We start from the raw sequence: 21,637 nt of genomic DNA on the forward strand, positions 1-21,637 counted from the left end.
CTCTCTCTCTCTCCACTCTAATCGGCGCTGCGTTGAGAGATGTGTGTAGCGGAGGATTGTAAACGTGCCCAGCGCTGTGCGAGAACGTGAGCGACTGACCGGTTTGTGTGGGTCTGTTTGGGAAGGGAGAGACGAAAGAGAGAGAGAGAGAGAGAGATGAGATCCATGTGAAGGAGAGGTCTGCATCCTGCGCTGTGTGTGTATGTGTTTATATATATCTATGTATATATATGTATATATGTGTGTATTGATGTATAGCGTTGCAGCTTTAAGGGGAGAGTGGTAGCGTGCATGGCTGCTGCAATGCCGAACAAGGAGGCTGCCGGTGCCCCCGACAGGACGAGGTAGCATCCCCCGACGGGAGGGGGCGGGAAGGGGGGCGGTGGGGGGGTGCCAGCCTGCGGACGACAGGGCGAGAAGGGGGATGAAGGTCCGGGGCTGCTGGGAGCCGGGGACGGTCCGGGGCTCCATGGGCTGCTCGGCCTGCCTGAGCAAACTGCAGCAGGGTCAGTACAGTCCAGCTCTCTACTTGGGAGGGGGGCTCCCCCTGCATCCCACCGCCCCCCCCCCCCCCCCCCCCTCTTCTTCCTCTTCCTCCTCTCCCTCCATGTGTCCGTGCTCCAGGTAGCTGCCGTGTCACTCTCTCTCTCTCCCTCTTTCATCCCCATCTCGTCCCTTTCATCTGCCGCTGTTCCGCCGTCCGCTACGCTAACAGAAGCACTCCGTTCCATGTGTCTGTCTCCCGCTCTCGTCTCTCTCCTTCTGCTCCCTGCATGCTACCACCCCCTCCTCTCCTTTGGTCACTATGTCCATTTCCCCCGCTCTCTTGCGTGCCGCTTGCTCCACCTTTCATCTGCATATGAATGAGGTCTGAAGTGCTCCACAGAGCCTGTGGGTTCAGATGTATTCCTGTATGACCGTAGCAGCAGCAGATCACCTCGCTGTGTTGAGCCGCTCCACCACATCAACCGTATTGTGCCGTAGTAATCTAATGAAGCGGCCTCAATATACTACTTGTTTGGTTTGCAAATGAATGGACAGAAACGCATTATCAATTTATGAATAAAGCCAGACCCCGCACAGCATGAGGCCAGAGAGGGCGAGACAGAATCATCCATTGGTTAATGAACTAGGGTCCCAGACATTGATAAAGGATTGTGTTTTTCTTTTGATTGATTTTCTGTGTTTCTTTTTTGGTTCCAGCAGTAGTGATTTCATTTACAGGAAATAGACCTTACTCATTTCCTGGGGTTGTTTGTGTTTGTGTGTGACTCAGAGTGTCCCAATACCCAAGTAACACATTCAGCCATTCCCAGACTGAGGATATTAATTTTGGTATCCTTCATCCTTTTCAGGGCTAAATGTTTGCTATGCCATAGACTAGGCATGAGTCTAAATGGTTTCCGAGCTTCAAAAGACCTCTCACATGACTGCCATGGCTGCAGAACTGACCTAAATATGCAAGTTATAGTCTCTAATGTATGTGTAACTCCACAGCAGGATGTAAAGATTGTGTGCTTTTTGTTTGATCTAGTTATTTAATGCATTAGCTGTAGCTTGTTTCTATAAGCTGGGGTTTGGTGGTTCTATAGGCTGTGGTTTGGTTCTCCAGGCTGCGGTTTGGTTCTCCAGGCTGTGGTTTTGTTCTCCAGGCTGTGGTTTGATTCTCGAGGCTGTGGTTTGGTTCTATAGGCTGTGGTTTGGTTCACCAGGCTGTGGTTTGGTTCACCAGGCTGTGGTTTGGTTCACCAGGCTCTGGTTTGGTTCTATAGGCTGTGGTTTGGTTCAGGCTGTGGTTTGGTTCTCCAGGCAGTGGTTTGGTTCCATAATATGTGGTTTGGTTCACCAGGCTGTGGTTTGGTTCTATCAGCTGTGATTCGGTGCTTTAGTTATGGGCTGTGATTTGGTGCTGGGGCTAAACAGGATAGTTAATTCAGCTCTAGGAGAGCTGAGCCTGATGATTCTAGAGTCAAACATGCCTTCTCTGCCATTGGTGCATCTCAGGGGAGCCAGTTTGCAATTACTGGGCAGGATTACTCCTCCATTCCCCAGGGTGGGGTGCACAAACTCTTCATCTTGTGTCTTCTTTCTGCTTATTATTCTCTGTTCCATTTGGCTGAGCAGCCCTCTCCTCCTCCCTTAGCCTCAACAACAGAAGATACCTGATGGTTCTGTCTGTCAGAGAACATTCTGCTAAAACAATGTGTTCTCTGGGTGTATTTATAATCTATGTACCATGTCTCATCCATTGGACACAAACTCTCTTCTCTTAGAATCAGAGTTCCTAAGGTCTGATTCAGTGTGTTTTCTCTCTGGGTTGATAATTTAATTAGTTAAGTGAGTCCTCAAGAATATGCAATCAACTTTTATTACTGTGAAATGATCACAATTGGCTTTGTGTTTGTGTTCGTTTTAATTACTTGGTTCATAATAAGCTGGGAAACTGACTGCTAAATAATCTGTATTTGAGGTGGGAGGAGTTATTAATGGTCCCCAAAATGACTTCAGCAAATGGCTTTAGAAATATGTGTTTGATTTAGTTTTTGTCCATAAAGTGCTGACACTCAGTAGTACAGAATGCAGAATCAATAGACCTAATATTCATTATACCAACACTTATACTTAAGGATTATGTACATAGAAGTGGTTCACCCCTCTGCAAAGCAAACTGGTTTGTAAATCAATTCCATATGAATTACAGATCATCATAACTCTCGACTTATGGTTTAAGGGGAGGGGTTGTACACATGTAAGGCTATGTTTATAGGATGTGATGGCCGAGCTAGGAAACAAACTATGCAATACTCGTTAATATACACCACTACAAATCCTACATTTTATTGACTCTCAAAAGCTAGGGAAAAGCCAAGCACCAAAGTTTGGAAAGTATGACAAAAAGAAGTGCTCCATTGGCTGTCAGCACATACTCACTCCTATCCAATCACTGAAGGTTACGGAAATGGGCCCCTGGAGTAAGGAGCTTCCCTTCAGAGGGGCTCTTCAAGCTCGCAGCAAATCTGGGATTTCTTAAGCCTTTCACTCATTTTTAAACTTGATTTCCCTGTTGTTGGACGTCTGATTACTCAGGATTTCTTAAACATCTCTCCCTTTTTTCCCAAGATCAGATGTAACACAGAGGGAGCGTTTTGAGACCCACTTAATGAGCCTGGATTAGGTTGTGGAGGGGGATCCTTCAGGGCCCAGGACCCAGAGTGGTCTGTCAGGGCCCAGGGTGGTCTGTCCAGGGTGGTCTGTCAGGGACGAGAGTGGTCTGACAGGGCCCAGGGTGGTCTGTCAGGGCCCAGGGTGGTCTGTCCAGGGTGGTCTGTCAGGGACCAGAGTGGTCTGTCAGGCCCCAGGGCCCAGGGTGGTCTGTCAGGCCCCAGGGCCCAGGGTGGTCTGTCAGGCCCAGGGTGGTCTGTCAGGCCCAGGGTGGTCTGTTGGTCTGTCAGGGCCCAGGCAGGTCTGTCAGGCCCAGGGTGGTCTGTCAGGCCCAGGGTGGTCTGTTGGTCTGTCAGGGCCCAGGCAGGTCTGTCAGGCCCAGGGTGGTCTGTCAGGTCTGTCAGGGCCCAGGGTGGTCTGTCAGGTCTGTCAGGCCCAGGGTGGTCTGTCAGGCACTAGGGTAGTCTGTCAGGGCCCAGGGTGGTCTGTCAGGTCTGTCAGGGCCCAGGGAGATCTGTCAGGCCCCAGGATAGCCCTCACTCCCCTGCTGTGACAGCACCTCCCTAGGGGCCGCTGTTGAGCCGGATGGCGGTAAAGGATTCTATTGCAGTCACAGCCCTGCTGCTCACCCAATTATAATGCTTCCTCAAGCTGTCTCTCTCCTCTCTTCTTCTGTCAATCGCTTTTGCTTTCTCTCTGCCTTGACACACACACACACACACACACACACACACACACACACACACACACACACACACACACACACACATAACTCATATGTTTTCCTTGTTGTCTTTCAATCCCAAAACTGTGCCCTGTGCACTGTGTGGACAGGGCTGAAATGCCCTGCCCTGTTGATAATCAGAGGGTCGCTGGTTCCATCCCTTGACTCCTCCTGTCAGAATGTGTCCAGTGTCTTTTATCAGCCCACTAACAGCTGACTCGCCGTGGTTCACACTCTCCAGCAGAGCTGACTGGAGCCGGAGTGGGGATGAAAGCATGCATTTGTTCAGGCTTTGCTGTGCAACTAGAACCTTTTCCTAACCCTGTTCACAGTCATTTCACCACTCAGCCTGCGTGGTCGAGGTGGAGCATAATGTGGAAGAGCAGATAGCCATGGGGATGGTGTCAGCTGCCCTCGTCTCTGCCGATGCGAGGCAGAGGCCGGCTGTGTGTGTGTGTGGGGGGTGGGGGGCGGGGTTGCCCTTGAAGCAGGACTGGTGTTGCAGCGGGCTCTGTACCAATGGGTGTATGAATGAACATGGATACAAACAAACAAATATATAAAAGAACAAGCAAAAGATCCTGTGAAGGGATTTAGCTAATATATGGATAACTTGTACGTGTAATGGGCACAGTTTAGAAAAAAACATTTAAATTTAGGGCATTTTTAGCAGACGCTTTTATCCACAGTGACTTACAATAAGTACGTAGTCAAGTAAAAAAGGGTTGGTGAGTGACAGTGTCCTTGCTTTCCTGGAGTTTGTTGGACAAACAGATGCATTGTGCAGAGCTCCTCTTGGTACGTCCCGGTTCATGTCACGGGGCGTCTCCAAGTGGCCCTCCAACATGCTATACTCCCCCGCTATACACACGATCAAATCACACCACACTGTCCTGAACTATTATGGCTTATAAATTATCTCCAGCGACTCCCATAAGTGCCGTCCACCATGAACATAGCAGAGCAGGTGAACCATGGGTGGCCCGGAGCGACCGAGGACCGTACCATCATCGGGAGAGAAGGGGGAGAAGGGAGTGAGAGGAGGAGAGGAAGTATTGGTCCTGCAGCGTTTATTCTCCTCAATGTATTAATTACACATCTGTAGGTAGGACACCTTTATCAATATCGTCAAATCCTTTTGGACAAATTGTCATCCATTGGATTTAATGACAATGGATTTTGAAACCTGCATTCTGAATGGAGCTGCATTCAATAGATCAGTCTTTTTCACTCTGTCGTGCTTTAACACACTCAAAACTATATCTCTCTCTCGCGCGCTTGCTCTCTCTATCTTCTCTGTGTCACAGACAGCCTCTCTCTCTCTTTCTCTCTCTCTGCTGAACTAGCCCTAGCTGTAGATGTGATCAGTACCGGGTTGGTCACAGGGAACATGGAGGCCATCTCTGGTTCAGTTTTTCGTGTCCCCTGTGAACGCCTTGGGGGGGGGGGGGGGTCTGGTTTTATTTGGTCTCTCCCTCAGCATTCAGCCTGTTGTCTTCTGCTCTGCCCTGAACCCATTTTGTTCTTCTTTCTCTTCTATTTCAAAATGGTCTCCTTTATTTTATATTCTTCTTTATACTGTTTTGTATTATATTGGTTCCCCTGGAGATCCTTGTGATTGGTCGGCTGCTGTTGTAGTATTTGATGGGTTGGTGCTGACCTCAGCTGATGGAGACTCTGGACAACATGGATTATGGTGAGCCCTGGCCTCCTCTCTCTCTTCCATCACTGCTTCCCCTCCTCTTCCTCTTCCCTCCTTGCATTTCCTCCTCCTCCTCCTTCTCCCTCTTCTCCTTCTCCTCCTTCCTTTCCTCCTCCTCCTCCTCCTCCTCCTGCTCCTCCTCACCCAGATGTCTGGTGGGTGTACTGGTTAGATTTGTGACGCGCTAAACCTGATTATTAGTTACTTCTAGCCGTCTTTCTGGTGCTTAGCTACTTCTGGGTCATCCATGTAATTAGTATGTTCTTGGCCTTTTCTCATGTGGAATGTTGTGACGGCAATATTCAGCAAGATTGCATTCTACTTCACTGAACTTTTTTTTATTTTTATTATTTTTTTGAAACATTATATATACATATTTTTGGTAATGTTATTTCAGTATGTATTATGCCTGGGCGATATGGCTGAAAGACATATGATATAACTTGATCATATTGATCGATATCGATAACTATTGATAATTGTAATGACCTAAAAAGACTAGGAATTACCCAGCTGGATTTCAACTCTTCTGTTTAACACTAAATGTGACCTTCCACTGTTCTTCATTGATAACTACTCCAATGTCGATACAACATTGAAAAACACTCAAATATTGTAAATAAGTATGGAACCGTGTTTGTGTAACAAGATTCGGTGGTCCAGTCTCTTATCTATATATATTGAACATGTTTTATATTGATATTGATAAAAAGTCTATCACAATACCATTATTTATTGTTTTATTGCCCAGGACTAGTATGTATACATATGGGCATATGTACTCCAATAAACAGACACACACAAACACACACACACACACGCACACAATGTCTGGTAGCTGTTCTCTGAAATCCTCTGCATTATTTTTACATTTAGAGAGTAGACTTCAGAAAGACTGGCTACAGATGAGCCCTTGGGTATTCTCACAACCCTCATTGTGGGACATGAGGTGGTCTATCTCCATCTTATAGCAGACAAGGCCTCCACATTGAACTTTCACTGGAAGCGTAAATGGATGGATCTTCTGATGGGGGGCCGTGGGGCTCCGCTCTGGGTACAAAGACCCCTGCAATACTAGTGGTATGACTGTATGACTCACACCAGGGGGGATGTCACATGGGCCGTCGTCCTTCATGGTGGATCACTGCACCCCTAGACGTGCATCCATAAACACACACTGTCTCACTGTCACACACACACACACACACACACACACACACACTGGTTCCTGGCTCACCCTACTCAACGGACTGGGTCTTCCAGTGAGTGTTAGATTGTTTAGTGATAGAGCGTGTTTAATCCAGTTTGGCTGATTCACAACAGATCAGCATTTAGATAGTGAAGAAGTGGGAAAGATCAGTTTGATCCACTGAGTCTGAAGACAGCAGGTGTTCAGGCCCTTGTGGGACCTTATGGGAAAGAACTTTATGCACTGAAGACATTTATTCAACATCCAAACCAGCTGCTTCAGCTAGATAGATCAATAGATAGACACGCCCGGCTCAGAGATTTGGAATAGCACCAATGTGAAGTAGACTTGTGTTCTGTCTGTATATATTTTATAACATACAATATATTCGGTCAGCCGAATCGAGTGTAGCAGTGGCTTATGCCACAGGGCACCTCCGACGCCCGGACACACGGGGATGATGTAAAAACTGGTTTACTGCAGTTTGTAAAAGGTCACATGCTGTGAGTAGGTGTATAAGAGGAGCTGGGTTAGGGGAGACCTCGCAAAGCTGGTAGGCACATGCTAGTCTCACTCTGGAACATTTAAACCCTCACGGTAGTCTCACTCTGGAACATTTAAACCTCACATGCTAGTCTCACTCTGGAACATTTAAACCCTCACGGTAGTCTCACTCTGGAACATTTAAACCTCACATGCTAGTCTCACTCTGGAACATTTAAAACTCACATGCTAGTCTCACTCTGAAACATTTAAACCTCACATGCTAGTCTCACTCTGGAACATTTAAACCTCACATGCTTGTCACATTCTGTAACATTTAAACCCTCACACGAAGGCCCCGGTTACATCATTCTCTTTTCCGCTGACTGAAGGTTTTAAGGAGCTAGATCCTGTGTTTCAGCGTATGTGTGTTTGCACACGTGTGTAATTCTATTCCATCTCCGTGCATATTCGTTCTTCCCTTCATAAAATGTAGAAGCGAGACTAGAGGTGAATGAGTAACCTCTCCACTCACCACATGACCAAACAGCTGCAGGGCAAGAAGCCAATGGCCATGAGGCGCCGTCCTCATGCCTGCAAACACATTCATGTGTTCATTCATTCTGCTTCCTTCCATAGCCTTTCCTTATGCTACATGATGCAATGCTTGTAATAATTCAATTATTGAGACATTGCCAGAGGTATCGGATCTGATTCTGTCAGTGCGTCAGAGAATGTTCTTTTATACACAGATCTGATACCAAAGGCCATGCTAAAATCTGCCCTTGGATTTTCAGCATCTTTAAAGAAATAAGTCCTTAAGATAGCAGCCTGTAAGAGATATCTTTTTATTTAAGGCTTAGAGTTTTGCCTCATAGTTTTTGTGTAGTCTTCATTGTTTTAGTTTTGTTTGTAGTGTTCAGTAAAACCTATTGATCAGAACCACACTGTATCAATCGATACGATAGGAGTTATTTTGACTCCAACAGTAAGGCTCATCGATGCGTCGGTCTCTTGCTCCAGTCTTGTTCAAGTCAACCAACCTACGATAGATGGCCAGTCAGGAGTACTTCCATCAATGCTCTTTTTGAAGGAATTACACTTCAATAAAATAGCATGTACTTAACCGTTCGCTCATATAATGTTGGCTGTCCATCCGTATCAATAGAATGCTATTCTGGTTGCAGCTCTACGTCAGTAATGAGTTATTAATAATAGAAACAAGTAGGGTTTAAAGTGACATAAGATTGGTATGGGAATCAAGAAACACAAGTCCTATTTTGAGAAATAATCAACCAAAAAACTTGGATTGTTTCGCTGTGTGGTGGACACACATTGAGAATACGTTGTATCAGGGAGAGCGGCATATGCATGTCAGCATATGCTGGCATGTGGATTGTTCTTCTTAATAATTACGTTGTGCTTCTCTTTGGTCTCACCAAAATATTGACTCGATAGTGAGGTGTTACCATACCCAGCAGCAACATATCTGACCTCTGACCTCTGCCCTCTTCCAGATGATTCCGGGGACGATGAGCCCACGTCGCAGTCGGACCGCAGTGAGATCCAGGGCACGCTGAAGACGCTGGTCAGCAAGCTGGATGACCTCAGCACCTGCAACGACCTGATCGCCAAGCACGGTGCGGCGCTGCAGCGCTCGCTCAGCGAGCTCGAGGGACTCCGGGTGCCCGTGGATGGCGGGGAGAAGATCAAGGCCGTCAACGAGCGTGCCACCCTCTTCCGCATCACCTCCAATGCTATGATCAATGTGAGTCCTCTCAGGTCTAGAGTCTCCTCCACCCTCTTCCGCATCACCTCCAATGCTATGATCAATGTGAGTCCTCTCAGGTCTAGAGTCTCCTCCACCCTCTTCCGCATCACCTCCAATGCTATGATCAATGTGAGTCCTCTCAGGTCTAGAGTCTCCTCCACCCTCTTCCGCATCACCTCCAATGCTATGATCAATGTGAGTCCTCTCAGGTCTAGAGTCTCCTCCACCCTCTTCCGCATCACCTCCAATGCTATGATCAATGTGAGTCCTCTCAGAGTACAGATGAGACCGTTTTTTATTTTATTTTTTTATTTGGTAGTTCCAGTATATTGGATCAGCGGTTTGTTTGTCATTTGCCACGGGGCAGAGGGAAGGTGCTGGAACAGTTACACTAGATCTAAATGTGGGGCTGAGGACAGGAATAGTGTCATCCCTTCCCCCCTCCTCGAGAGCCTCCTAGCCAGGTCAGGAATGTGAGGCATCCTGACACCGTCGCCCCTGTTAGCAGAGCCTGAGACAGACGGAGCTGCGAGGAGCTGCAGACAGGCTGACATACCCCACACACCTACAAGGTTAGCCTGTCTCCATGGTTCCTATGTCGGGGGTAATGCATGTTTGTTTTGTGAACGTCAGGCTTTAACAGGGTTGAAACTCCCCGTTAATGTACAGGAGAGTCAGTGTAGAAATGGGATTTGTTTTAGCCAAGTCTTGTTGCTAGCTTTGGTTAGAAATAAGCTTGTTACAATTACTTATATTTTCGGATATTTGCTAGCACAGCATAACATAAGAAGTGTATGCATTCAGTTAATTATATGGCGCTTTAATGTTGAATAATGAGTGTCTACGGCCAGCGAGCCTGGACAGGCAAGCAGGGCACAGTGAACATGTAATGACAATACCAGGAGGTCTTGATAACATGGACGGCTGATGAGAGAACCCTTACATGGTATCTATTACACACTCATTCCAAGACAATACTTGGTCAGAATTTGTCATTCGTACATTGGTTATTACAGTATTATGTTTAGGTACATGCAACAAATTTAACGTTACATTAGACACACTCATTCGTTGGTTTGACCACTAGATGGCAGATAGTAAATAGTAGTTTAGTAACTCAAGCCGTGGCCCTTTGCTCCAGTGTCCTTCTACATTGTCCTTAATCCCAGTACTTCAACGTGTGTTAGAAATGTTTGCTACCTCACAGTGAAGTCCAAACAACAATGGCTAAATTTAGCATCACACAGTCTATAAGAGTAAAAACGAATTGATTTGGGAACTGTAGTCTCCTTGAGTCTCTAAAGTATAACGAGTGATGAAGAGGTGAGGGAAAGGGTCAACAGGGGGTGAATGGAGATGGAGGGGAGATGGATTCACCTTCTCTTACATTGTGTCGGTCTGTCCATGCTTGAGTTTGACTTTGCGTTACATGTAAAAACCTTGCACATTAATTTCACACTTGCACATCCCACATCACAAATACTAAATGCATTCTTGCATTCACTTGACCCCGACAGCTATTACGACAGACATTTACATAATGACTTGTGCACGGGAGGAGTTGGGTAACCGGACTCAGACACCATGTATTTATTCACCGGAAGTCACATGCAGGCTGAGTTTTTAGAAGCATCAGCAGAAGGAAAAGTGGAAGCATCAGGCTTTCTGAAGGAGAGTTTCATATCAGGGTTGTGTGTGAGGAAGTAAGAAGCTACATCACAAGCACTTCCAGCAGACTTCCAAGAGACATGTATGCCCTTTTGTGATTGACATCACTTCTTGTGTGGACGCTCAAGGTAAGAGACAATGCTTCAGTGCAGAACTTTGCCAGTTGGTCCAGTGTAACCGAACCCTTGAGTTCAGGCAGAATGGATTTAGGCAAAATTCCCACTTGGATATAGGTTCACAGCACCGGGGGAACTGACTGTGTAACATTATTAATAGTACTTAAATAATAATTAAACACTGTCTCACTGTGGAGGATGTGCTCCTCGTTCCTCTGTCTCTGCTCCACATCATGGATCACTGTCTCACTGTGGAGGATATGCTCCTGTTCCACACCATGATGATGTAGTCGATATAGGCTGCCTCAGGAAGCAGTTATCTGTAAAGTTAACATGATTTAAATGGCTTTCCAAAACGGTGTTATCCTGGAGGTCAATTGACTGATCCAAAATGTTCACCAAAGCTACTTAAATCATTTCAACGTGAAAAATTGTGGATTTGGTTATAGCGAATAAAACGTGTATTGCTATTCCTTATTGAACTTAAGGTTTCTCTAAGGAATAAAACCAGCTTCTTTTTAAGGCTGCCCACACTGATGGGACACACAGCAGGAATGGAATTGGAGCAGGAATAGCATGAGTTGCCTTTCAATTAAATGGCCAATTAAAAGCAGCTCAACAGGAAGCATAAATTACAGATGTTACTTTGAGTAGTGCCTGAGCAGGCGGGCTCTGCAGGCAGCATTTTGTGTACAGGAAAACAGCAGAGTACACTTATCATGCAAAAGTATTATGCTTTATCTCAATAGCTAAGAACTTGATGAAATCATCTGCTTTGGCGTTGTGTAAACTTTACTGGAAGATACTCATTTAAAGTTATACCTAGACAGTATATACCTAGAAGTAACGTTTCCTTATTTGTACTACTTGAGTGACTTCAAATAAGTGAATTGTCTTTACTGTTTGATTAACCATTATTAATTATTGCAACCAAAAAATATTGAATAAAGTCCATTAGGCTTTTTATTGACCTTAATTTACAGAATTACAAAGGTAGATACTTATGTAAAACTAAAACATAGCCCTGCCAGCCCCACCTTGTGTACCGTTGGTCTGATGAGGGCAGAACACGTTCAGGATGTACTAACGAGGGTCTGACCGCCTCCGGTTCCTCTTCCTGTTAATGAAGCTTTGGAGAAAGGAACGGAGACCAGACCGTCTGCTCTCGGATCATATTAGTCTCTCCATGTTTGTTGCTGTTCTTTTTCCTGCAGTACACTCAGTACTTCACTACAGTTCACTCAGTGCCAGGGTGATTTGATAGAGAAATGTTGGATGTTCTAAAGCAATGGGTTTGTTGAAACACAACATACAGCTGGTATTGTTGGATGTGCTCAGCCTGGTGTTCTGCCCCACTGTTCCCCCCGTGGGTACAGGCCCTCCCCTGAGCTACTGGCGGTCGTTGACCTTGGAGCTGAGTCCACCAGCAGGCGTCTGAAGCTGGGCTCTTACATGCTGACACAGTGGGTCGGGTCTGAAATAACCCCCATTGTTTCTACATAACTGCCAAGGCAGCGATATAGGCAGCGGTATACGACCGTAATCAGGCCATCCTGATGAGGAGCAGTCTCTTTTTAGCCAGCCATGGTTTTTTTAGTGATTGTACAGTATGCAGATCACCTCAGGACCGGATCAGGAGCTGTGCACAGGCTCAGCATGGTGGCCCTGTTAATGACCGGGGACCACACGCCAACCTAGTGATTGAAATAATAGCCATGATGAGCCCTGATTACAATAAATGGATAATGATTTAATTTCATGGTTTTATTTATCTTTACCTTTTTTTTCTTTTCCATCCATCCATCAGCTGGAGTGGAGGAAATGTCCTCATCTGGGGACTTTCTTCTGGGTACAATGTTCTCCACTCCATATTGGGATTGAGATGATTGGTAGGTTGAGCTGATCGAGCAAGTAGGGTGAGAGGGAGGGCGTCCTGCATACGAGTGTGTTTGAATAACGCAGTAACCAGCGGGCCTTGTGTGTGTCCAGGCATGCCGAGACTTCCTGGACCTCGCAGAGACTCACAGCCGGCGATGGCAGCGGGCACTGCAGTATGAGCGGGAGCAGCGCAGCCACCTGGAGCAGACCATAGAGCAGCTGGCCAAGCAGCACAACAGCCTGGAGAGGGCCTGGAGGGAGGCCCCCGCCCACACCGCCAAGGCAGCCAGTGCCCCCACGCCCAGCGCGGGTAAGAGCCCCGCCCCCTCCCCCGCCACGGGTAAGAACCCCGCCTCCAACCCCACCACGGGTAAGGGCCCCGCCCCCACCAGGGGTAAGAGCCCCCACCAGGGGTAAGAGGTGACTGATGTCACCAGACGTGAGGTGATGTCACCAGATGTGAGGTGACTGATGTGATGGGGGGGGGGGGGGGTCGCTGGAGGGGTCAGCAGGTCATTTCCTGTAGTCTTATACAGAGACGATAGGATGGCATTATATGAGAATAGTGTGCGAGGTGCAGCCTATAGATGAACCTGTGATGAAATATGTTGTCTATTTACAGAGAGGGTATCAGTGACATAAGGTCCTGTTAACAGGAAGCCAGTGTTGGCGCGGTAACTGGAGCCCGATGACGGTACTGGTCAGAGATCAGATCCATAGGCGCCCTCATGTTTAATCTGATAGAATGGACAGGAAATGGCTCATGTAGATTCAGTTTCTAACTGATTACATTAGTCAGTAATAGAATTAAGTCTGTGGCAGGAGGGAGTCTATATATTGGCACAACGTGATCGAACATGAACAACATACAACACTATCATCTCTCTTTAGGGACCGTTTGGCTCATGGCTGGTTGTTGTTGTCATTGTCCCAATCACATATGGACCAGTCAGCATAGAGCTCCTCTTCTTTAATAGACGTTGGCCCGTTTAAAGGTGGTTTAAAAGTTGTTTAGGGTCAGTTTCTTCCAACGGGATTGGTATCATGTGCTAGCATCATGTGCTAGCATCATGCTTGTGTCTCAGCCCTGTGCAGGGCAGCGTTCTCTGACTCTGATGGTGGGCACGGGATCACCAAGCTGTAATTTGGGTTAGTGGCTCTAACTTGTGCAACAGGAACATTGCCTAATAAGATAAGCAGATAAGCGGTGCACTTGGGAATTTCTTTCCTTGTAACCCTTCCTGGGGGAGAGTAAAGGTTGGGTGGTTGTGTGTGTGTGTGTGTGTGTGTGTGTGTCACCGGGCCCCTGATGTGTCACTCGGCCCCTGATGTGGCCCCCTGCAGAGCGGAGTGGGAGGGGTCCGAAGGAGGAGGCCAGTGACGAAGATGAGGATACAGAGTTCTTTGACGCCATGGAGGATTCGCCTGCCTTCATCACAGTGAGGGCCAGCGAGGTGCCGCAGCACAGGTCAGCTGACCAACACACCTGACCAACACACCTGACTAACACACCTGACTAACACACCTGACCAACACACCTGACCAACACACCTGACTAACACACCTGACCAACACACCTTCACCATATCATCACACACTCACTATCATATGGCCACCTCATTGGGATTGTGTCTGATCGAGTGAACCCCTGGCCAGGCCCCATTAAGCCCTTTTTCATCTGCATAGGACGTACAATACACAGGATACACCTTCCTATAGGAATGGATTTAAAACCACTATCACAGACCCTGGAATGTTTGTACACTCATTGATTCCTTGTGTGTGTGTGTGTGTGTGTGTGTGTGTGTGTGTGTGTGTGTGTGTGTGTGTGTGTGTGTGTGTGTGTGTGTGTTGCAGGCGTTCTCAGAGCAGCTTGAGTGCAGCGAGTGGAAGCCAGCCTAACGACTGGAGCCAGGAAGACCATGTAAGTGTCACGTTACCATGGAAACCTCTGGCATCTCTTTCCCATTCTTCCACACCATCAACATCTCTGTTCATGCAGGTCTATGGGGAAATTGCATCAATTATTATTATCATGAAGAATGTATTATAAGGAGAAATTGGATGTAATCATCAGGTTGGAACTGAGGAAGGTTTGATATCCACCATGTTGGCAGGTTTGCTCAAGCCCTTATGCTGAAGCTCGCTGCCAAAGACAATATCACAGCTGATCTCTACTATTTATATACACTTGATACACCAGGCCTGTCTGTGCCCTCCTCAAGCTGCCAGCCATGTGCTTGAAAGACCACAGCTGCTCGCCCTCACTCCTAATTAGCAGTCGGAAATCTGCCCACCTTGTCTCTCTGTCTGTCTGTCTGTCTATTGTCTGTCTGTCTATGCTTTCGGTTTCTCTTTCTATTTTAATCAGGTGTCTGTCTGTCGTCTTTCTGTATTTATCTCATGTTGGTCTGCATCTCAAACAGTTTCTCCCTATCTTGCCTCTGTCCCCTGTCTCCCTTGACTCTGCCCTGTCCCCTCTCTGTCCCCTCTCCCCCGTGTCCCCCCTCTCCCACCTGTCCCCCCTCTGTCCCCTGTCTCCCCTCTCTCCTATGACCCCCCTGCCCCCACAGGGGGGTCCCGGCCCCAGCGAGACGTCAGGGCGTGACCAGGCGGCGCGGCGGACCAGACGCTCCCACATCACCCAGAAGCCCAACTACTCCCTGAACCTCTGGAGCATCATGAAGAACTGCATCGGCAAGGAGCTCTCCAAGATCCCCATGCCTGTAAGTCTGTCCCCCAGACCGCTCTGGAGCTCTCCAAGATCCCCATGCCTGTAAGTCTGTCCCCCAGACCCCTCTGGAGCTCTCCAAGACCCCCATGCCTGTAAGTCTGTCCCCCAGACCCCTCTGGAGCTCTCCAAGACCCCCATGCCTGTAAGTCTGTCCCCCAGACCCCTCTGGAGCTCTCCAAGACCCCCATGCCTGTAAGTCTCCCAGACCCTGAAAGTGAAGCAGAACGTATTTCAGGCCAATTTCATACTAGTGTCATCGTGCCAGTGTGAAAAGGAAAGCTGTTAAAATACGACGAGACCACCACACTCAACCTCTGCAAAAGAAGGTCATCCATATGTATTTAGTTAGGTGGCCCCTTATGGTCCCCCAAAGCCCCCTGTGGACGGAGGTCCTCACGTACCCCCTGTGTCCCCCCCCAGGTGAACTTCAACGAGCCGCTGTCGATGCTGCAGCGGCTGACGGAGGACCTGGAGTACCACGAGCTGCTGGATCGCGCCGCGCGCTGCGACTCGTCCCTGGAGCAGATGTGCCTGGTGGCGGCCTTCTCCGTGTCGTCCTACTCCACCACCGTGCACCGCACCGCCAAGCCCTTCAACCCCCTGCTGGGGGAGACCTACGAGCTGGACCGCTCCGAGGAGTTTGGCTACCGCTCGCTGTGTGAGCAGGTGAGCTCCACGGCACGGGGTCAGGGGTCAAGGGAGGGGGTCCAGGGAGAGTATCAGGCAGGGGGTCCATGGAGGGGGTCCAGAGGGGTGGACCCCTCTGGGGGGTCTAGAGAGGGGGGTCCATGGAGGGGGTCCAGAGAGGGAGGGGTTCAGGGAGGGGGTCAAGGGAGGGAGAGGTCCAGGTGGTTATTTATACCTAATTCAGCAGACTTAGGCAATCAATGGGGAAAAGGGGAGTCCTGAGTCTACCCTCGTATCCAGTGGGAAAGGAAGCAACTTGAGAAGAAAGATATTAAGAGAACTTCTTTCAGGGATGCTGGTAGGCTAGAATAATTTAATGATATGAAACTCTGGTTCCGATCTGCTCAAATTACCCCATTTTAAATTCAGTGTAGAAGAACGGTAATAGACCATCTATCAGGACAACCATAGGTAATGTCCAATCAAAGGAGTTTTCTCTCTTTCTTTCCTTCCTGAATAAATACTTCCTAAGTATTTTACCAACGGTTGTAGAGTCATAAGGGGATTGTGTATGAGACGGGTGAGATGACGGCAGAGGTTTTGGTGGACCAGAGGAGCATGGCTGACATGTTAAAGCTCATGTTGGTGTGTTGTGTTGTTGTTGTTGAACCTCATGTCGTTGTGTCTCTTAGGTGAGCCATCACCCGCCTGCCGCCGCCCACCACGTGATCTCGCAGCGGGGCTGGACCCTGTGGCAGGAGATCACCATCGCCAGCAAGTTCCGCGGGAAATACCTCTCCATCATGCCCCTCGGTGAGCCCCCTAGTACCGCCCCCTTCAAAATAAAGGTTTCCCTGAGTGATGAACCAGCTGGCTGCTCTAGTGCTGGAGCTGGCAGGGAGGAGGTCTGAATGAGTAGAACTTTTGAAGAACTTTTCTTTCCAGTTAATTTAATATGGGTCTATCTATAGTATTTATAATTATCTATAGCAATGTTCTTAATGACAATACATCTTCCCCAGCTCTGCTGTGTATAGAGTCACCAGTACAGTTCCAGTAAGACATAGCCCATCCCTCATACAGACTAAAGCCACAGTGTGGGAGTGTGTGGGAATGACTTAAAGGGGTTTACAGCCTCTGTGACGGCCTCATAAAGAACGGAGTGAAGGGTGGCAGGAACTCTATCTAACCTCCTGGTCCTGTTTCCCTCACATAGTTCAAACCAGCCCTGCTAAGAGACCACTCAACATATCTATATACTCATAACTAATTGGACATAGTTCTGTACCTGCTGTTTGTCTTCTTGGGGTTGAAGCTGCTCAGAAGCGTGGGGAAGGGATGTGGCCTGACTAACAGATGGCCAGTGGCGCTTGTGGGTTCGTTTTTCAAAATAAAAAGTAATTTAGTTTTCTTTAACCTACTCTCCTCTAGATCTACACAAAGGGTATTGTTTAGCCTCCTCTAGATCTACACAAAGGGTATTGTTTAGCCTCCTCTAGATCTACACAAAGGGTATTGTTTAGCCTCTTCTATATCTATATAAAGGGTATTGTTTAGCCTCCTCTAGATCTATATAAAGGGTATTGTTTAGCCTCCTCTAGATCTATATAAAGGGTATTGCTTAGCCTACACACCTCCTCTTTTGCATTGCTGTTAACTTGTCCTCCTAACTCTTGTTTCCTGTCTCCTTCCTCTCCTATCTCCTTCCTCCTTCTGTCAGGTGCCATCCACCTCCATTTCCACTCCAGTGGAAACCATTATGTGTGGAGGAAGGTGACGTCCACCGTGCACAACATCATCGTTGGGAAGCTCTGGATTGACCAGGTCTGTTGGTCCTCTCGGCTGACCTGGGAGTCACTGGCTCAGGAAGTCAAAGCCCTCCTGGCTGTGTTTGTCTGTGTGTGTCGAGTCAGCTCTCTGGATTTGTTGATTGGGTTAAACAACCAATCAGGTGTAACTGATGAGTTAAACAACTTTGCGTCTCAATCAGGTGTGTAACTGATGAGTCCTGGTTGGTAGGTAATTGCTGGCTGGTAGATTTACTTTCTAAACTTAAATTAGGTTTTCTATTATGTTTTCTATCTTAATCTACCTTTATTAAATGTTGTATGTAGTATACAATCATCAGGCATTCCCATCCAATATTTAGGTCATAGGATTCTTATGAATAATACAATGTGCCTCACTGGTATGAAAACGATCCTATTATTGTACAAAGCATTTGCCTGTGGGATTGCATTAGTATTAATATTATTGCATCATTCTGGGGCTTGTTTGTTCAGTCTGTGCTGCTCTGTCCTCTGATGGAACCCAGGCTGTTAGGAACACAGGGAGACAGGAGAAAAGCACACCAATAAGCAGCATCTCTGGAGACCCGCACGCTTTTATCTTGCCATGTTTCCTCAAAGAACAGCTTCTCCGCTCTGTCAAACGGCCCAATTAAAATGGTGGGAGGAACAGGCTACTGATGTCCCTGGGAGGCCGTGTGTGTGTGTGGGTCCAGTTTAGATGCTCCTGAATATTGTATCACTGTGTTCTGAATGCACAGATCGTAGGCATGATGCAGGCCTTGCTCCCAGCATTATGTTAGACACATGCGCCCTGGATGATCAACATGGACAATAGCTCTCTACCTGAGGAAGCCCAATGCATGGCTGGGTCTCTGCTCTCAGGTCCATAATGTGTTAATGACAGGAGAGCTAGGTGTTGGTAATGATCATGTTTTAATTCCAGGAACAGCCATCATGACGTGACTCTAGTGCTCTCTGGATGATGCTCTTTCTCTGCTCCTTAAATTCACTGGCCCCTCTCTCTCTCTCTCTGTTTCTGTGTCTCTCTACCAGTCCGGGGATATTGAGATAGTTAATCACAAGACCAAGGATGTGTGTCAGCTTAAGTTCTCTCCATACAGCTATTTCTCCAGGGACGTTCCCCGCAAGGTAAGACCCGCCTCTGCTTCTACCTATATAACACCCAACATGAAGGTCCTTGTGTGTTATTTCCGCCATCTACTGGATAGTATTAGTATTCTGTATCCATTTATGTGGATAGATCTGACTTGTGTTTGTTTTGGTAGTTATTTCTACTCCTCTCCTCTCCTCTCCTCTCCCCTCCCCTCTCCCTTCTCCCCTCCCCTCTCCCCTCTTCCCTCTCCTCTCCCTCCTCCCTTCTCCCCTATCCTCACCTCCTCCCCCCCCCCTCTCCTCCTCTCCCTCCTCTCTCTCCCCTCTCCTCCTCTCCTCCTCTCTCCCCTCTCCCCTGTCCTTCTCTCCGCTCCTCCTCTCTCCCCTTTCCCCTCCCCTCCCCTCCCCCCTCCAGGTCACGGGGGTGGTTGCCCAGAGCGACGGCCAGGCCCACTACATCCTGTCGGGGACGTGGGATGAGAAGATCGAGAGTGCCAAGATCGTCCAGAGCAGCCGAAGGGGCAGCAGCACGGAGGGCAAGCAGAAGACTGTGTACCAGACGCTGTCCCCCAAGCTGCTGTGGAAGAAGTACCCTCTGCCGTAAGTACTCCATGCTACCATGAGCTGGCCATGAGGACGTCTCTTCAGCGTTAACCAGATGCTGCACAGATACTCCATCAACATGGAGAAAATAATATGTAATAAATAAATACAAATATACACCAGGCATGAGAAGAGATATGAATAATGTGTTAAAATGCGGTGCAAAAGATTAAAATGAATATATGAAAGTAACTCCTCAGGATGCTACGATATATAAATCCAATATGAGAATTAATTTCCTAAAAGGGGTACTGGCGTCTCACTGGAGTATCCCCAATAAAATGATCAGCCATGAAGCCTCAGAACACCACCTTGATTTAAAATAGATCTAAAGTCTATAGCCTTCAGTTCATTTATGGGCGACTGTGGTCAGTAATGTGAGGGGTGACCTGGGTGACCTTTCCTGGGATTCTCAGGGAGAACGCGGAGAACATGTACTTCTTCTCATCGCTGGCGCTGACGCTGAACGAGGCGGAGGAGGGCGTGGGCGCCACGGACAGCCGGCTGCGGCCCGACCAGCGGCTGATGGAGGAGGGCCGCTGGGACGAGGCCAACTCTGAGAAGCAGCGGCTGGAGGAGAAGCAGAGGGCCGTGAGGAGGAGGAGGGAGGCGGAGGCCACCGACGCCTACGATGAAGGTAGCCCACGTGAGGGAAGGAGGCGGAGGCAAAGGGGGCGAGGAGGTGGAGGATAAAGAGGACCAATAAGGGCAGATGAAAGGAGTTCCTCCGTATAAATAACTCTTGTGAATACATGTTAGTGTGTGTCTGTGTACTCAGGCAATGCATGGAGAAGAGTGTATTCTGAGGAGGAGGCGTGTCTAGATAATCACTAGAGAGGAGCAGGAGGAGGAGGCGTGTGTAGATAATCACTAGAGAGGAGGAGCAGGAGGAGGAGGCGTGTGTAGATAATCACTAGAGAGTCGGATCAGGAGGAGGAGGAAGCATAGCTAGATGATCATTAGAGCGGAGGAGGAGGAGGAGGAAGCGTGTGTAGATAATCATTAGAGGAGGAGGAGCAGGAGGAGGAGCAGGAGGAAGCACAGGGGGTGATGATTACCAGAGTCATGAGCCCAGGGTCCTGACCCCTAGGGGGGGTCCTAATGACTGCAGTTGTAGCTGGACTCACTAATCCGCAGAGAGCATTCAACAATAACCCCCTCACACTCTCTATCTCCGTTTGCTGATGAGGACTGAGCCCGATATGGGCCAGTGTTTGAACTTCATGTTGTAATCATTTTAAAACACTTTTATCGTTCTAATTGGAATAACCACAGTGCAGGCTGAAGACGGCCATCATGTCCAGGTCTTGTGGACCTGTGCTCTACTGAGCACAACAAACCCTTGTATACTAGAGAATATATATATATATATATATATATATATACATCAAATATAAGATATACCTCCATTAAGGCTTGTCCTGGTTAGTGTGTAGTGGGCTGTTAGTGTGTTTAGTGTGTTTAGTGTGTGTGTGGGTGGGGGGTCAGGCTTGATTCTGATGTGTGTCCATGACCTGTCTCTCTTTTCCTCCCTCTGTTGATGTCCAGAGTGTGAATATGACTCTGGTGAGTGGGAGCTGCTACCTGCTGCTCTGTCACACATCACCCAACTCACCCAGTCCCACGCACCTCCCTACCCCTGACCCTCACCCCTACTCCTGACCCTCACCCCTACTCCTGACCCTCACCCCTACTCCTGACCCTCACCCCTACCCCTGACCCTCACCCCTACCCCTGACCCTCACCCCTACCCCTGACCCTCACCCCTACCCCTGACCCTCACCCCTACCCCTGACCCTCACCCCTACCCCTTACCCTCACCCCTTCCCCCAACACTCACCCCAAACCCTGACCCTCACCCTCACCCTTACCCCTTACCCTCACCCCTACCCCTTACCCTCACCCCTTCCCCCAACACTCACCCCAAACCCTGACCCTCACCCTCACCCCTACCCCTTAACCTCACCCCTAACCCTGACCCTCACCCCTACCCCTTACCCTCACCCCTACCCCTGACCCTCACCCCTACCCCTGACCCTCACCCCTACCTGACCCCTACCCCTTACCCTCACCCCTT

General features: G+C 48.2%; 1 protein-coding gene across 2 annotated transcripts in view; it reads left to right on the forward strand.

Moving 5' to 3' along the window:
- Positions 1 to 21,637, forward strand: part of osbp2b (oxysterol binding protein 2b) — a 41,387-nt gene that overhangs the window by 17,487 nt on the left and 2,263 nt on the right. Inside the window, exons 3-14 of one of the 2 annotated variants that reach the window (XM_084468077.1) lie at positions 8,778 to 9,028; positions 12,805 to 13,003; positions 14,038 to 14,161; positions 14,551 to 14,617; positions 15,267 to 15,419; positions 15,848 to 16,093; positions 16,747 to 16,867; positions 17,775 to 17,878; positions 18,898 to 18,993; positions 19,373 to 19,557; positions 19,977 to 20,197; positions 21,109 to 21,126. In XM_084468077.1, the coding sequence (XP_084324203.1) occupies positions 8,778 to 9,028; positions 12,805 to 13,003; positions 14,038 to 14,161; positions 14,551 to 14,617; positions 15,267 to 15,419; positions 15,848 to 16,093; positions 16,747 to 16,867; positions 17,775 to 17,878; positions 18,898 to 18,993; positions 19,373 to 19,557; positions 19,977 to 20,197; positions 21,109 to 21,126 (1,785 nt within the window). The remainder of the gene's footprint in view (positions 1 to 8,777; positions 9,029 to 12,804; positions 13,004 to 14,037; positions 14,162 to 14,550; positions 14,618 to 15,266; positions 15,420 to 15,847; positions 16,094 to 16,746; positions 16,868 to 17,774; positions 17,879 to 18,897; positions 18,994 to 19,372; positions 19,558 to 19,976; positions 20,198 to 21,108; positions 21,127 to 21,637) is intronic. The other variant, XM_084468078.1, reaches the window with a different exon arrangement.

Source organism: Micromesistius poutassou (genome assembly GCF_964030765.1).
Source record: "Micromesistius poutassou genome assembly, chromosome: 5".
NCBI lineage: Eukaryota > Metazoa > Chordata > Actinopteri > Gadiformes > Gadidae > Micromesistius > Micromesistius poutassou.